The sequence below is a fragment of the Carettochelys insculpta genome, chromosome 18 (assembly GCF_033958435.1).
Source record: "Carettochelys insculpta isolate YL-2023 chromosome 18, ASM3395843v1, whole genome shotgun sequence".
NCBI lineage: Eukaryota > Metazoa > Chordata > Testudines > Carettochelyidae > Carettochelys > Carettochelys insculpta.
In genome coordinates, this window is record NC_134154.1 from 13,994,877 (window position 1) to 14,012,938 (window position 18,062).

Here is an 18,062-nt window from a genome sequence, read left to right on the forward strand (position 1 = left end):
CTCTGAAAGCCAAAGAGAAAAGAGGATCAACGTATTTGAAATTCATTACTGTAAAATCCAGCTGGATTGCCCCCTCCTCCAAAAGCCTTCACTGAACTTTCTGTGCAGCGTGTGTATTTTCTTAAAGTCACCAAGGCCAAAACAGTACAGCTGAGACATTCACAGAAGTCAAAGAAAGTGCAGAGTAGTTTTTGTGTGTGGGTACAATAGTTCCTTAAGAGCACTCCCTCCCGCTCCCTCCTCTCCTGTCTCTAATGAAGGTTTGGGGTCTGTCCACAAAAAACAAACATCAATCAGGCAACAGGCTGTTCCTTTTCCCCTGTTGCTGGTCTGAAATAACAGTCATCCCCCGCTGGGCTGGGAACACCACTTCCCTGTCCAGCACACATACGGAAGAGGGAAGAAAACTCGCTCTTCAGTGCCAGAATACACTGTGAGCTGTGCTTTTTGGAGCCAGAGAAAACTTTGGCACACAACAGCTTTTGCTTTCCTTCATCCCATTGGACGCATTAATTATTTAATAGTCAGCTTGTGAATTGGTGGTGGGGGCAGAAGTACCAAGGGAAGGAACACAAAGCTCTCTCACCTTCTCCCCACCAATCAGGGAGAGTGAGTGTGTCTGTCAGGACAGGAGGCTGCTCAGCCCTTTCTGACAAGGACCCCCTTGTTGGCTTGTGACAACAGCCGATTTTAACAGCCTGCGACAGCATCTGGAGCAAATGAGTTACAGAGCAGGGAAAAACAACTACCCTGTGTGAGCTCTCCAAGGAGGCCAATGTTGTTGTGCATTATAATTGGAAGGAGACTAGTGTGTTTATCCTGGGTTTCAATGTACTTGGGAGTGGAGAGGCAACCCCACAGCTCACCACGATACGCTTATGGTTTGCAACAGCGGTCAGCTGCATCAAAAAGTTATTTAACTTGTTTTCCAGGAATCTTATACAGCATTTTCAGGAATGTGCACTGAGGGGAGGTAATTAAGTCTAATTTGGACAGAGACAACTCAGAGATGTTAAGAATCTTTTCAATCAAGAGCTCTTCTGGCACCCTGTATGGCGGACTCCATAATCCCGATTGCTATCTGAGTTAGAGAGAGCTGGCGGCTCCTGCACGCATGTAGGAGAATCGTAGCGCTGCCGGTCAATACTTGAGCGAAAACAAAGTCAGGGTGATTACATTAAAGGAGGGGTGGCTGGGTGGGGGTTAGGGTGGATGGAATGAATTCAAATCTAATCCCAGCCTCCCTCTTTTGCAACACTTCTTCTAACACTGCCTGACAGGAAAACTCTCCCATATCAAAACCCTCCCACTCAGTTTATTTAAAATTAACCCTCTGTGGTGGGAGAGTCTGATCAGAAGCATGACAGGGTGAGTCTGCCAGCAGCAACAGAAGCAGAGTCAGCAAGAAGCGCTTTACACAGGGACACCCGGGGGGCAGGTTTACGCCAAAGAAAATGATGCAGAAAGAGGTTACCATCGTTGACTCTATTCAGTGAAGGAAATGTTTGTGGCAGGCACTGGTTTGAACCAAAAACATGGACACAATGCCCCTGAATTAGTGGGACGTGTGCACACACACACCTTTCCATGTTCAGATTTTGCAGTGTGGGGAGGGACAGAAAGCAATATAGCTGCCTGAAGAAAAAGTGAGCAGAGCAAACAATCCAATACTTTTATTTGGACTGACTTTAGGATCCCAGGCCCAATCTCAGCTGCACCAGAGCTTGCTTCCAGACCGCAGTGCAATTCAGAGCTGCTCTAGATCATACCAGACTGCAGAGACCTGCAACAAGGCACCCTGCTCCCATGTATTGCTGGAGCCATGTTCCTTCCCTTTCCTGAGACACCGCCTCTAGGCCATAGAGTTGACAGAGCATTGATTCTGCAGGCTTTACACCATCCGGTGTCCTGCTGTGCTGGGGTCGGGGGGAATCCTGATTCAGCTGTCTGTTTAGGGCAGATTTACTATGTCTTTATGCTGCTGGAATGGCACAAAGAGGCCAGAGTCCAGGACAGCATCTGGCCTGTAACACAGAAACCTTTGAATCAAAATGTCTAGTGTGTCCACAGAATTGGTTATAAAAAGTATCAATTATCTATTTTACCACCTCTATTAAACCAACTAGTACAAATTTTAATTGTCACACTAACTGTCTGTTTCAGGTTTCTGACTTTAATTGCTGGTTCAATAATATATAAAAGAACATTCGATGTTCATACAACTGTTAAACTCAGTCAGGGTCTTTGTAAAACCTCTATCCCTGGACCACATCAGTAGTGTCTGCAAAAGGCCAGCCACATAAAAGGTCAACTGAACAAAGACAGCCCTTCCATTTGGAAGCCTCACCCCTAGAACCTACCTATCTTCCTCCATGAGGTTAGCTCTCTCCTATCTCCTCTGCTTGGTAAACAGGTTTCCAGGGTTCAGGGTATTTGTAGCAGCTTGGTGTTCAAACATCAACTCATTACTACATCTGTTGAACTTTAATCTCAATCTAATTTTGTTGCCGCTCCTTGCTTCTAAATTTCTTCCTAGCCGGCTCCAAACCAAGTCACAGGAAAAAGGTACAAAGCCACAACAAACAACAAGCTGTCTTTACTGTCAGGAACCACATGCTGGATCCAGTACTGGATCATCAGTGAATGCAATCAGATGCACATGAATTGAGCACAAATTACGGCGGCAGATGCAGTTTTGGGGATGTCTGTCTACCACCAAAACTATGTGAGTTGAGATTTAAGTGGCCTCATGCAAAATGAGAGATTGAAAAACTGACAATTACATAATTTTACTTCTTTTCCACCCCACTCACTTCTCATTGGGCAGCCCTGGGCTTGACCTTGAAAGATACAAGCAGCAAGAGACATGCATACACAATGATGTTTTCACTTAATTGAAACAAATTTCAATTTTAATGACCGCAGAGCTGACTTTTTTCAGGCTTCTGAAACGTGTGAACTATCTCCACACAACATATTAAAAACATAGTGTTTTGCCATGCTGAAAACCTCTTAATTCCATCAGTGTGACTACAGCTTGAACCTCTTTCCTCTAGCACCCTTGGGACCTGACTGGTGCTGAACGAGAGAATTTGCTGGACCAGGGGAAGTCAATATTCTCTAGCACATTACCATCATTTGCACAGCTTACTGGGCTGTTAGAAGATATTTAGGGGTAAATTAGAGCTAAATAGCAGCACAGAACACTGAAAGCCAGACCTGATGGCTGTAAACTTACTCCATGGGATCATAGGAAACTTGGCTACACCCATCGTAAGTGGCCATCCAGCGAACTAAAATCACACCAGAACATGAATGTTGCTGGAAGAGAGAGTTCCAGATTAGAGAGGTTCAACCTGCACTGCAAACAAAGTTACTTTCAGCACCCAGCACTGGAGGGGAGTCGGAAGAAGGTTATAAAACCAACAACAGGAGTAATGATGTGATGTTCTATAAATAACATTTCTATAACACATCCAAGATGTAGGGTCTGTGATAGTGAAGGGGTAATATTTTACAATATTGGTAAATGTAGTTTTTCTATCCAAGACTTCTTAGATTTGTAGCTCACCCTGCTGCTACATTTCCACAGGATAAAAAGTTAATGACCACTTCACTGGAGAAAGACAGCTACAACTCTACATTTTTTTAGTAAGACACGTAGAATTTACTAGTGATGAAACCAAGAGCTTTTTGCAGAAACATAAGGAGTGGGTTTATAAAAATTAATCTATAAAAATTTTTGAAAATTAGTGGAGAATGAGAAACTTTCCACAAGTTTTTGAACTGTCCTACAGGGTACCATTCCTATTACCTTCAATAAACAAGGGAAATACAACATACATGGGCCTTCTATAAGGTGGGTGCATAACCAGTTCCCAGCAAGTAATTATCAATGGTTCACAGTCATGGTGGAAGGGCATAACAAGTAGGGTTCAGCAGAGATCAGTTCGAGGACTGGTTCTGTTCAATATCTTCATCGATTTAGATAACAGCATCAGAGCTGGTCCTCGGGGTGGGTGAACCAGGCACTTGCCTGTGGCTGGCAATTTCAAGGGGCTGCTGAAATGGACTATCCCGTGCGGGGCTGGAGCCAGCGGGCGCCTGCCATGCAGCGAAGGGGGAGGCACAGGGCTGCAGCTGAGCGGCCTCGCAGATGGGAGCGCGGACCCGCTGAGCCTTCCCTGCCCCTCGTGGGAGGGCACAGCAGCTGGGAGGAGCACCTGCCAGCCCCATACCCCCCCTGCAGCCCCATGTGAGTTAGGTCTGGCCCTGAATGGCATAGAACATACGTTTAAAAAGTCCGAGGATGACACTAAGCTGGGAGTGGTTGCGAGTGCTTTGGAGGACAGAATTTAATTGAAAATGACAAACTGGATAAATGGTCTGAGGTAAATAGGATGAAATTCAATAAGGACAAATGCAAAGTACTCCACGTTGGAAGGAACATTGGTTTCACACAAACAAAATGGGAAGTAACTGTCTAGGAAGGAGATCTAGGCGTCAGAGTGGAGCACAAGCTAAATCGGAGTCAAGAGCATGACACGGTTGCCAAAAAAATTAAACATTATAACAGGAGCGTGGTAAGCAAGACACAAGATGTAATTCTTCCACTCTGTGGCGATTAAGCCATTCTGGGTATCATACTTAAGGAAAGATGTGGAGAAACTAGAGAAGGTCCAGAACAGAGCAGCAAAAATGATTAAAGATCTAGAAAACATGACCTATGAGGGAAGACTGAAAGAACTGGGTTTGTTAAGTTTGGAAAAGAGAAAACAGGGAGGTTTAGGTTGGACAGGAGGAAAACCTTCCTGTCAGGGTGGTTAGGCAATGGAATAAATTGCCCAGAGAGGTTGTGGAATCTCCATCATTGGAGATATTTACGGGCAGATTAGACAAACATTTGTCAGGGCTGATCTCAGTGGTTCCCAGACTTTTCGGCATCACGTCCATCTTTTGATTTTCGAGAAACCCTCACGCCCCCTCGCCTCTTCTTTACCATCATTCAATCCCCCTTTTAACAAAAAATTCAATTCATGATTTGAAATAAACACAAAAAATTATATTAAAATGTTATTTAAAATTAAAAATAAACACAAAAAGTTTTTCTTGGCCCCTTGCAGGTGCCTGGTAAAGCCTCCGGCACACTACTCAGAAAGTCAGAACTGTGAGGAGTAAGGAGAGAAGGGAATCACTCACGCTTCAATGCATTCAGCCAGCTCAGGGACAGCATTAAAATTCCCTACAGGAAACTGCATCAAGCCCTCATTTGCCAGAACGACAGGGTTGGAATGTGTGGGGGTGTGTCTAGGATGATTTAAAGGTGAAATAAAGTGGTAGAAAATTTCAGGGCTTGAAGGATGCCCCCTCAATATTGCCCCACTCCCGCGAGATGGGCCAGGCCAGGTTGCAGTTTGTGACACAGAGATTTACACATTTCACATGAAGCTAATATGAAAATCAATTACTGGAACATACAGCACATCCGCTCCCCACCTGCTGCGGAGAATGAAGGATTACTGCTTGCCACGCGGCTGGATCAGGAGAGCAAGTGGCCCGTTCACCAACCTCAGGCCCTCTGCTTCCCAGATGATGAGAGGGAGCCCCAAGGCCCTTCGGGGAGGGGCAAAGAAACAGCTTGCTAATGGAAACTGCTGCTTACAAAGCCCCGGTTCCTGGAGGTCAGTGACTTGCTGGGAATTACAGACCACACCAGCTTTGTCGATAAAAGAACAACCAGATCCATTTGCAATTAAAGAACACACGGTGGTCTCATTGATCACTTTCACTGATTGCACCAAGGGAAACACAGGATGACCTCAGGGTCAGCCCCACATTCCCCCTTACACCCACCTCCTTACCCTCCTGCTGACTTGTCAAATTACTTGTTGATTGTCTGTCTGGCTTCTGCTCTGCTAGTAACCTTTCATGAAACACAGGGTTACAGTGTCTGCAGGAGTCCCTGATGGGCTATTACACAACCTAGGACAGCTTAGTATTGGTCACCTGTCAAACTGCTTCTCCCAAATAGAAGTGTGAGCAGGGAGATGAAGCAGAGCAGAGAAAGGAATATCAGTGAGCTAGAAAAAGATCACAAATCCCCTGTACAGCATGCATAAAGAATGCACGTGCACCATGTCAAGGCATGAGAGAAGGAGGACCTATTTTGCTAGGAACAGGCCTGGACCGGACCAGGCTTTCCTCAGATGGTGAAGGGCGTTCATACATGATACACTGGTTCCAGACATTCTCACACTGAGAAGACACTAGTTAATTTCAAGGAGCATGATGGTTTTAGCCCCCACAGTTCCTTTTCTGGTTAGCAAAAGCTTTGTAAAACTTAATACGAATAGTGTTTTCAAGCTTAAAAATAATCAAGAAAAACAACTCTTAAAACAGTTATTTCCTTTGGGTGGCTGTATTTGGATTTAAACAATCGCAGTCTATTAGGAGACTAGAATTGGAATGAGAAATCAACTGGGAACAATAGCGGAAACTGACTCGTTTATTTTTTCATTGACCACCCAGAGAGAAATGCAAGAAGTACGCAAACAGAAGAAGGGATGCAAGTATATTTGATTTTTTTGAAAATCACGTTGCTTGAGTCATATAAATTGTTAGTAGTAGCCAGCATGAATTATTTTTTAAAAATTTATGGTTTATAATCTGATGGTCTCTTTAGCTACTTTTACATGAACTCAGAGAGAGTTAAAATTTGCTTAGTGAATCGCTACAGTTTATACATGAATATGCTAGTTATAATTTTCTTTGCTGTTACTTTTTTTTTTTTTTAAAAACTATAATTAAAGAAAATAAACCATCCTTTTCATAACATTTATACAACCAAGACTTTGTTTATTTTATTTTTCCTGGTAAGGCACTGCATGCCGTTAGCTCTCCATAATATTTAACAAAGCTGCATTTAAAATTTAAAATATTTAAGGAAATGAACAAATCCTGTGGAGGAAGAGCAGTTGAGCAAATAGACTTTTATGTTCCCCTAGGCAATTGTGTGCACGCCTATGTGTGTGTCTCTCTCTCAACACTCCAAAAATATATCCATGGATTGGATGCTTTAAATCAAAAAGCAATTTCAGTCTGTAATACTCAAATAAATAATTAAACACATTTTATCTCTCACAGTATTGCTTCTATTCATTCCACTCCCACTGGCAGGAACATAGCTACAGACCCCCATATCCTTAAAACAACAAAACAACACACGTGACGCCAACCAGAGGGTCTAGAAATGTTTGTAATTCAACTTTTCACCTCTTGGCTGTCGCCGGACACTACAAAGGAAGCTTTATGCTAGCTCACTCCTGGCAGACTACAGTGGAGGTGTCTGTGTTAAATGAGGTTGAGGGTGGGGAGAGATGGTACTAGCAGAATGTGCCTACTTATGTTAGACATCCGTAAATTTGTCTCAGCATTAACATCATAAACAGCCCCTCTCTGCAGCCTGCTCATCTGATGACATTTCTGCAAGTCAAGTTTTTCCAAGCAAATTGAACAGTGGTAGTTAGAAAATGGTCTTTATTCTCACATTTTCCTTGGGCCCACTACTGAGAGAGACCATGGTGGAGAGAGCTATTAAATAAGTTTTACATGGGAAAGAAAGAAACCCCCTCTCTCTCCCCACACAGACGGGTTACCAGTCATGAATAGACTGCAGAGTGCTGGTCAATGCCTGAGCAACGCAAGGATTCCTGCAGAACCACACTCTCAACAGCTGTTATTCTTACTCTGTTTTCAAAATATGCAACTAAGTAGCTCTGACCTGTGCGACTGTCATGGTTACCCAGATGGTTTTTGAAAAAATAAAGAGCTCTCCTTCTTTCCAGACCACTACACATTCTATAGGCATACATATGCAAGGATGCCAGAGAGCTAACATATTAAGCTAAGGGAATAGTTCGATTAGTTACAATTTTTACAGGGGGATAGTTCAGTCTGGATCCAATTATATCCTAGATCCTGGTGTCTATCCCTCTACTCTCTTCCCTCCCCCACTGCCCCTCCACACAAAAAAGCATTAAAAATCAAGAGAAGGGCTTAAAGAATGAGGCTTCCAAACATAACATATTTGGGGTTCTTTAGAATCGCCACCTGCTTTCTGAGCGTTTAGTGGAGTGTCAAATTATCAAACTTTTTTTTTTTCCGGTAACCAAGTAAACTAGAAACGTAGTATTTTTAAACATGAAAACAGGCTCATGTAATCACATGACTCTGGGAGTGGGGCTTTAAGAAAACACCAAATAACATGAGATTTGTGGCAAAGGAGCTAAGAAAACTGGTGGGGAGGGGCTTGATGAGCAGTCTGGTTATGTAGTGCATGTTAGGTGGTATACTACTGCTAATGCTTCTGCTAAAGATTTTGCTTCTTGCCTCCAATTAATGTGGACTCTCATTTGCAGACGTGACTCTAAAAATCATCAGCTTTAAATTCCTGCTGCAAACATCATTGGACTAGGGTTAACAGGCAGCAAAGAGAAAATGCTGACTGAGGAATTTCATCAAAAACCTGAGTACTTTACAACTTGGGAAGCAAGAACTTCTAAGAATCAGAGACAGAACCCTTGGTATCTGTATTCCTGGCTCTTTCATTGAGTTTGAGTATGAGCATGAACAAGTTCACTACGCTTTTCAAAGCTGCAATTTAAACACACACACACACCCCTCTGCTACTTATCTCCCTGAAGAGAGCCTGAGAAGACTTGTTTAATGCCTATAAAGCACAGCAAGATCATCTAATGAAAAGCTCTACAATGTAGTACTACGACTATGCACGTAGAGATGACAGGTAACACTGGAGCACAAGTGTTTATAGGCTCACATAATGAAAGTCTCTTTTTCAAAGAGCCCACAACAAAAACAAAATGAAAAGTGAGAGCAGAAAGAAAGGCACAGAGAGGTGAGGGGACTTGTCCAAAGTTCACTCCAGATCAATGGCAAAGCTGGGATAGACCAGTGTTCCCTCTAATTTTTTCCATCTGTGGATGGAATAAATTTTGTTATGTGCACCAAGGCATGTGTGGATGTACACCACCAATAGAAATATACACTGCCAATTGTGGGTGGCTGTGGACACTCTGCTCATCAGCTGGGTGGCACCAGAATCCCTCCTGGGCAGCTGCCCAAGTGCTCAGCTTACAGTGAACCCTGGATAGAACCCATCTCTCTTGAGTCCCAGTTCAGTGCCTTATCCATGCCATAATAATGCCTCACAACTGTGCAAAGTATCTTACTTCAAGAGCAGCCTTGCTAAGGCTCGTTTCCACTTTACTTGCTCAAATAGACACCCTCAGTGAAGAAACCATCTGTTTCCAGCCCTGGTTGCTCACTCCACCGTAGCTCCCACACTGCTTCTTGCAATAATAAGCACCAGTTTTTAACAGCACATGCTACAATGGAGATTTTGTATTTCTAGCTTTTAAAATGATTTAGTGTGACAGTTTAACACAGAAGGGAAAGAAAAATAAAGAAGAGAAAAAGGAGAGACAGTCTCCTTAAGGCAACAGAATTATGCAGCATTGATCTCAAAGGAACAGGAGTTCTTCTTCTGTTTCAGAAGTGCTCGTCAGGACTCAGAGTTGTCTTTTAACAACAAACCTCTCTTGCTGGCCCACGGCATAGTTGTGTGGTCAGGAGGACAAAAAATAAAGAAAGGAAACTTCAAAGAATTGTAAATTGCATTAATCTGCAGGGGCGGGGGTTGTTGTAAGGTATGCTGTGGCTGACAATTACAGCCTGCACGTCAACCAAGCTTGGCTCCCTCTTGTCAAAGGGTTAAGACACAGACGGTATGCTTTCGAGCTCTGGGAACATGGACAGTTCACAATGAAAGGTAATACTCCAGTGTGCTATGCCCAGAAGGTCAGTGAAAAATGAGAGTCCATGGTAAGCACTTTTTGTCTGAAGAAAAAAAATGGATAAAAGCAAAGGTCCCCCAACCCCGGCAAAATAAAAGCTATTTTCCCTTATTATTACAGTGAAAACAATCTTTTATATTCTATATGCTTCAAAGAACCTATCAAAGGATGTCCAAGCACTTTATAAACATTTAATTAACCAAGCCTGGAAACAAGAGGCACTGAGATTAAGTGATAATCCAGAAAGTATGTGGCACAGCTAGACAAAGATCTGAGGAATGTGGATTCCCAGTCAGGTACTCTATGCATCAGACAACACTGCCTGCCTAACTTGAAGTCTCTGCCTGATCCCAGGAGGTGTTGAGGACCCACAGCTCATAAGGGCTGCCTAATGCTCACTGATGGCTGTTTTGGGCCCTATGCAAAGTTGTGGTGCTGCACTCAGTCTGGTTCCTGCTGTGCAGGCAGTCATTTTACCAAACTGCATCTGGCAACCTGGCAGAAAGTTTCTGAAGAGGTGCCACGGATTCAGTGGACATTGACACCGACTTCCCATTTCACTTCCAGAAGTTACTACTCCAGGATGGGACTGAAGCACACTAATATGGGGGGTGGTGGTGGTGGTGGTGGTGTGTGTGTGTATGGTACAGAGAAGCTCACACCGCAGCTACCCATGCTCTGCTGGGATAAAGGGTTTCTCTCTCCAGGCCAATTAACCAGGAACCTTCCATCAGCACTAAATCCCCCAACGAAACATGTATTTTAAGAAGCCCATTACACACTGTAGTACTCCTGGGGGGCTTCAGATGGAGCTGAGTTCAACAGAATTCAGACCTCTCTGAATATTCTCAGCCTTAGGAGCTTGGTTTCAAGGCTTATTGGTAATGAAAGCTCTCCTTTTTCCTCTGGCACCTTACCAGTTACCTCACCGAAACAAATAGAATGGGGCTGGCCCTGCATGGCCTGGCACCAAGAAGAAAAGCATTTAGAGTATAGGCATGGAATACAGGACATAGTCATTTTACCTTCAGTGAAATGGTAAGAACCAGGGACTTGTGTAAGAGTGAACCAGCAGCTACAGTGCGCCATTATTGCCTTAAAAAACTCAACACCCCAGGCAGCGTTTCCAGATTGGGCAGCTGCCCAGGAGAGATTAAAGTGCCATCCAGGCGATTAGCAGAGCACCCACAATCACCCCAGTGGACAGCATCTGTTTCTACTGGTGGTGCACATCGGCACATGCCTTGTTGCACATAGCAAAATGTATTCTGCTTGTGGAGGGAAAAAATTAGAGGGAACACTGACCCCAGATATCAATACCCCAAGCAAACTGAGGCTCCTTTGGGTGTTTTATGGGTGAATGCTCCTTTGATCTGCTTCAGGCTGACAAACAAACAAAACTGAATTTGTATCAGAGGCACTTGCTCTTTTTTCCTCTCCCCTCTGTCTCCTATAGACCTGGCTAGCATAGAGCTTTGATCTTGCTCTCCTGTGCAATGTGGTTTTTCAGGTCCCTCCAAGCTCTCTTCTCCTCTCTGTGAGGACCTGGCATGAGAAGAACAGGGTGTCAGAACAAATGGGCCCTCATTACTTGACCCATTTATTTGTAGGAAGGATGAACAACAGAACCCGTGGCAGTGAGCATCCTAGTCCCTCTCCACCATGATCACAAGTCAGCTAAGCAAATGGTTTCTCATGGGAAGAGAAGAAAAATATTATAATATTGTAACAGCTGATTAGGGCCTTTATGCTTTTTATTTCTAATTATTATTTTTTTGTGGGGGGCCTTTACTCTCTCTCTAGGAATCTCGAAGCTCACTTCAGTCTATTTCACAGCTGTGTGACCTCTGAGGTCGCTGCAGGTCAAGACAACTCCTCTTTCCTGCATAATGGCAAATGTTCCAGGGATGCTGACTACTCTGTAGTACATCTGTCACATTGTCACATATCAACTTGTGTCAAACGAGGTGCAGAGCAACACGGACTTCTGTTGTAAAGAGACGAAGACAAATGTCATGCGGGGGACATTAAAGAAAAGATTCAGCACCTAAGTCCTTGTGACAAGGTGAGCAGCATGGTAAAAAGTTGTGTTTCACAACTGTTTCAGACATGGAAGAATAAAAGGGGCCCATCTTAATACTTCATTGTATTATTGATCTGTTGGTAAATGAGAACGACACTAATTAATTGACTGCACCAAATGCCTCCTTTGTGTAATTCTCCAGAAGTCAACGCTGTTACATCAAGGATGCATCTCACTAACTGTATTAAAATCAGGGAGAAAAAAAAAAAGAGCCATGTAAAAAAGGCTAACAATGCAGACAAGAGAACTTAACTAAGAGATTAACCTATGCAGACTTCAACTGGCAAAATATATAATATAAACCTTATTGAGAGTTTACAAGCAGTGAGTGCTTGAAGTGGTATGAAAAAAGAATGATGTACAATCATCTGAGCAGCACACGCTTTGGGAAAACAATGCTTGAAGTGCACTTCCCCTCCCCACCCGTGACACAACTTGCTTTTTAGATTTTGCTGGGCTAGTAAACCCTTGCAATTCTTCCCACCACTTGAAACACAGATACTCAAAGAAGAGCACAATGTGAACCCTACAAGATTAGTGCGAACCTGTTGCACCACTGATGAATGCAAATCAGAAATGGGCACGTTTAACTAATCCTCTTCCTGCACAATTACTGCTGCTTTGGGTGCCCTTACTGTTTGCACCTTTGAAAACATAGGATTTACTGTCAACTTTTGCAACTCACTAATGGGGTTTGAAAGGTCAGTTCTTGAAGACCAGCTTCTCTTTGCCCACAGGGCATCACAAAGGCCTCATCATATAACAATGGTTTTAATTTGCATATGTGAGAGCTAGAACTCCTATCTAATCCACACAGCAGGCCTTGTAACATTGACCGGCATCAGAATTTAGTGCCATCCAAGCTTCTCCACATAGCTCTACCAATGTTCCTCAACCAGATCTTGTAACAAAACTGCTACACTGGGGCATGCCAGTTTTAAGGTAGTTCTGAAGAGTGTTGCCTCTGTTGTTTTCCATCCATGGGCAGAATAAATTTTGTTATGTGCAAGAAAGCATGTGCAGATGTGCACCATCAATAGAAACACATGCTGCTGGCTGTGGGCCAATCAGCTGGGCAGCACCTGACTCTCTACTGGGCAGCCACCCAAGAGCTCAGCTTACAGGGAACACTGGTCCTGAGCAGACTCTGGCCCACAAATCTCAGCCTCTGGCAAACAGCCTGGTAGATGTGTCTTGAGCAAGATTTATGTAGATGTTAAAGATGAGCCGCAAAATTCAGCTCTGGATTCCTAAAGCCTGGTGGTATTTGGCTCCATGGAAAAGGAATTATAACAATTATCTGCTGCAGCTACGTGAACACCAATGAGTAGATGACTCCAAACTGTCAAGCTCTCTTCCGCCAGCCAGTGATGGACAGCAATTTGAAAACTCAAGTTGCTGAGTGAGATACAATGTGTGTGTGTGTGACAAGTGTGTGTAGAATCGGATTCAGTAACTGGAGGAGCCAATGAACCTGCTGCCACTTGAATGTAATCCTCTAAATTAGATCACTGGACCACAATTTCATTCATGCTCATGGAGTTTTATTTTGTCTTCGTATGGGATTTGGGCTTAGCAAGGTTTGGCACCTAAGGAAAAAGGGTGGAGAGATAACAACGGGTTCCATTTCCTAGTCCTCTGCTATTTTTTTCCTGATGAAATGGGATCATTTTGTGAAGAGATCTGGCAACGTACTAATGTCACACACTCATCACCCGCATTCACGTCTGCCATTTAAAGTTTGCAGGACTTCGGAAGAAAGACTTTCTAGCACTTACAGCCTCTGAAGAGGCCGGCTCAACAATGACTGAGAGACACACAAGTAATAACAACCAAAAAGCTTTTCCTTGGCTAGCTCCTATTCCTACACAGTAGTGAGGTAAACAAGTCCCCTCTTGGTCCTCTTGAAATAACCTTTTCACGCTATAATTTCTTATTAATGAAACTCATTTTTCCCCTTCAAGGCATCTGTGTCTCCCTAGTAGTCATTATTGCTCTGAAATAGTTTTCTTTCGGCAGCTCAATACAAAGGAACACTCTAGAACAGAACATTACTGACTGGCAGTTTACAAAGCCATAATGTCAGCCTTCTTGCACGACAGAGCAGAACCATTCACAGCATAATGCTTTCAATTGTACACAACACTCTTCTCTACAAGACTGTTCCTTAAATATTTTTGTCCTCAGTATTCAACCAAGAGCAAGATTACCTCCAGGAAGCTAAGCAACAAGCCAGAGTAGCCTTATATCACTGACAGACTAAGTCCTAAAGGGAGGGCTTGGTATATTTAAAAATGTATTACTACAATTCCCAAAGGAAATCTGAAGAGGACTCGTCTCTTAGCAACACCCAGAGTATATCACAGGTAACTCTCATTAAATATTAAATGATGCTATAGGCTAGAAACCTGCAATATACGGAGCACTTTAAACTTCGGAGGACTCAGACCTACAGATATATAAATATTCTGCATGCAGGTGGACAGCTGCCTGTAAGCTGAGTGCTTTGGGCAGCCGCTCAAAAGAGATTAAAATGCCGCCCAGCTGATTAGTAGAGCATCCCCAGCTCGATCTTGTTTCTACGGATGGGACACATTCACATATAACTCTGTGCTCACAGAAAATAAATATTTCGCACATGGATGGAAAAGATTAGAGGCAACATTGCTGGTAGGTAGAAAGATCTCTGAATCCATGAGAGAATAACATAGCTAAACAAATATTCCTTCATTTTTTAATAACATCAAAATTGCCTTGTATTATAGTGGAATGACAGCTCTGCATAGTTAAAGCTGATTCCTGCTTCGTCAACAGGCCCTCTCATTTAGACATTTGCTACAAATCTATCACCTGGGAGGGCCAATATCTAGCCTCATCCTAATATAACGTGGCTGCAAATATTAATATAACCAACTGCAAATCTCTGACAAAATGAGGTTGTTCTTTTTGTCAACACTACACGGTGAGACCAACGTCAATGGCTTCCTGTTGTATTCGATTTCTTTTACACATAAGGTTTTTGGTAGTTTCATACATTGAAGGGGTTTCTTTTTCTTAGGGTAAGATAAGAAAAGTGTTCCTTCGAAGCACCTACCTTTATTTGCTGCAGGGGAAAACAGCTTTTCAGAGCCTAAAGAAGCCTGAAAATAAAACAGAGAGAGGGTTACTGATTCTAAAATAGAATACAGGAGTCTCTATGAAAAATACATAGTCCTTAGGGAATGAACAACAAACAGTCCTGTAGCACCTTAAAAATAACAGATTTATTGATTAGATAATGAGCTTTTGTGGGTAAGACCCATTTCTTCAGATCTGGAGTAGACAACTAGAACGCTAGTTTTATATAGTCGGGGGAGGGAGGAATTAAACAAAAAGCAGGGTTACCTGTCACTAATAGGACCAGTAGAAAAAGCAAATTAAGTTAACTGGGACGTGTGCCATTCCTGCAAATATAAAAGGTAGGGAAATTGCCCTTGTAATGCGTAAAATAACTGGGATCCCTGAGTACATCATCAGAACTGCAGTTACACATTATACCTGGAGGGTGCAATCTTGTGCCATTTAAAATAAGCAGGCGTGAGCAGAGGAGAGAAAAGCATATAAAAGCACTGCCCTGTTCTTGCTCAAGTACGTCGTCCTGTCTCTTTTATTTAGGCACCCATGCAACACACAAGCTATTTTATTCATGATTCTTCATATGAAAATACAAATGAAAAGGCTATCAAGCTGAAGTAAGGGCATTTCCCAATCTCTCTTGAAAATAAGCCTCCTCACCTACTGAATACACAAATCGTAGTTGTATAGTGACAGTCTAAGTAACAGCTATAAGCAGCTGCACAAATAGAAGTGTTACATGTATCACACCAAATCATAGATGCAACTGCTATGCACTGAGCCAGTTATGAAACAAAGCAACTAGAGGAAGCCTCTCTATAAACTGGGTTGCATTATCCTGTGTGAACTCCACAAACCCCGTATGCATGTGCCTCACAGCTCGGGGAAGTAGTTAAGAAATCCAATTAACCTAAACCTTGTAAACAGCTTCACTATAATCGGGGTCACTGTGTTGCAGTCAGGATGATAATGACAAACATTTAAAAAAACCTTCATGGTAAATAACGGTTTTATTAGTTAATCTGATGACTTTCTTCCGCTATTAACACACAGCTCCTCCAGCATAAACAAAATTATCATTCATCACTAGCTGATTGTTATCTGGTCCACAGAAAAGGACATGAGAATTTTGGCACAGGTGGGCACTATCAACATGTTACTAGTCTCAACATGATAATTACGAACATCTTCTCCAAGTTTGCATCAAACCAAACAAAGATGTGAGATAAAGCAAAGCTGAAGAAGCTAAATATATTTAAAAAAAACCCCTCCAACACTGCTTTCAAAATAATTACGTCAACTCAGCGTTGAACTAAGTTGATTTTATTCTAAGGTGCCCTGAGAGGTTTGTACGATAAGTGCGCTATGATTTGTACTGCACGACAACATATTTTACATAGTGATTCACAAAGAGACAGTAAAAATGCTACAAGATGTGCAGCAGACAGAATAAGAAAGAAGAAAGAGTCATCTCTGCTGGTATTATTTATAAGGAACCCAAAGTCGCAGTCTGCACTGATCATACTGTATGCTATATACATGTTATAAAAACAGAGAGGGAAGACTATACAAAACAATCAGTTTGAGCCCACCTCACTTCAGCTTTGGCGTGTATGATTATTGCATTACCCTCTATCAAAATGATCCAAAACCCTTGTGGGAGATGGTGGAACAAATTCCGCCTTGAATTACACTGGTTTCACCAACATTGCTTTGGTAAACCTGAGGGCAGACTTACTCCTTGACTGGCTGATTATTTTCCATTACAAAATAATGCAAAGGCAGCACCATATAGAACAGTTTAGATTGATGTCTGTATTTATTACCCATTAGTAAGACCTTCGTCCAAATATTACATCAAACAATGTCCTTCACCATCATGCACAGGAATGTATCGGAACCAAATCCTTGGGTTCTACACACTAGGATGTTTGAAATTTGGGCTGAATGTAGCAGCTCAGACATACCTTCTCCCTCAAACCTACTTACTTATATGTAGGATTTGGCCTCAAAGTACTTCATAAAGTTTTGGCCACATAATGTTCGCTGGAGATGGGTAAATAATATTACCCCACTTTACAAACAGGGAAAGTGGCAAAAAAGAAGCCACTGACTTGTGCAAAGTCACAGCCAGCCAGGTAGTGCCAGAGCTGGGAATCTTGAAACACAATTTCCCTGCACCAACCATAAGGACGGTCCACTTCTACAGAATTCAGCCAAGAGCAAGGATATGAATTCACATTGTCACCACAAAACATTAAGCCATCAGCTAAAGAACTGTCAGAATTTAAGAAATGTGCAGCAATTTACAGGGTTAAGGAGTAAGTAAAAGACCAGTGAATTAAGACAGGGAGAATGGCAGAGAAAAACAAGAGTCAGCATTTACAGAACATGGTTTTCAGTACAACAGCCACATTTTACAGCCAAACCTTCCTACTTAGTGTTTACATTAAGTTTTGTATAGAGATCTTTACTTCTGGATAAGTACTGTTTTTGGCTTATGGGCCACTTCTGAAACACTAAATGCCTGCACTGCAGTTTATTCAAGGCATTACTCTAAAGTCAGTGAGGAGGTTAGGGAAGGCAGACATGGAGCCGAATCGGAACACATCATTCAGTTCCATTACTTACCCTTTAAAGACACAAAAACCTATGGATCTGAGCAAGCCACTAATGAGTGCAAAAATGCAGCAAACCAAAGCATATGCTAAAGCAATTGCCCTCCCACATTTCTGCTGTTTCAAGCAATTCATTTGCATATGTTTCAGAAGGGGTTTTTTTTTTTTTAAATAAAGTGGAGTCCTCTCCTGAGAGCAATCCAGCCAGTTATAAGCCTTCAAATAGACGGATCAAGCCATCCAAGAACTCATGTGTATGTGTGTTTGGTTTAGGAGCATGAAGCTAAGGGATTTCCTTTGTTTCACTTCCTGCCCACCTGAGGCAGTCTCACAAATGGGGGGGGTCAGTCTTGGGGTTTCAGAGTCAAATGATTT

The 18,062-nt window shown here is 42.6% G+C and overlaps 1 protein-coding gene across 11 annotated transcripts in view; it reads right to left on the minus strand.

Moving 5' to 3' along the window:
* Window positions 1–18,062, minus strand: part of FBRSL1 (fibrosin like 1) — an 866,837-nt gene that overhangs the window by 68,103 nt on the left and 780,672 nt on the right. For all 11 annotated transcript variants that reach the window (XM_075012787.1, XM_075012779.1, XM_075012788.1 and 8 more), the window contains one exon: window positions 15,050–15,095. In XM_075012787.1, the coding sequence (XP_074868888.1) occupies window positions 15,050–15,095 (46 nt within the window). The remainder of the gene's footprint in view (window positions 1–15,049; window positions 15,096–18,062) is intronic.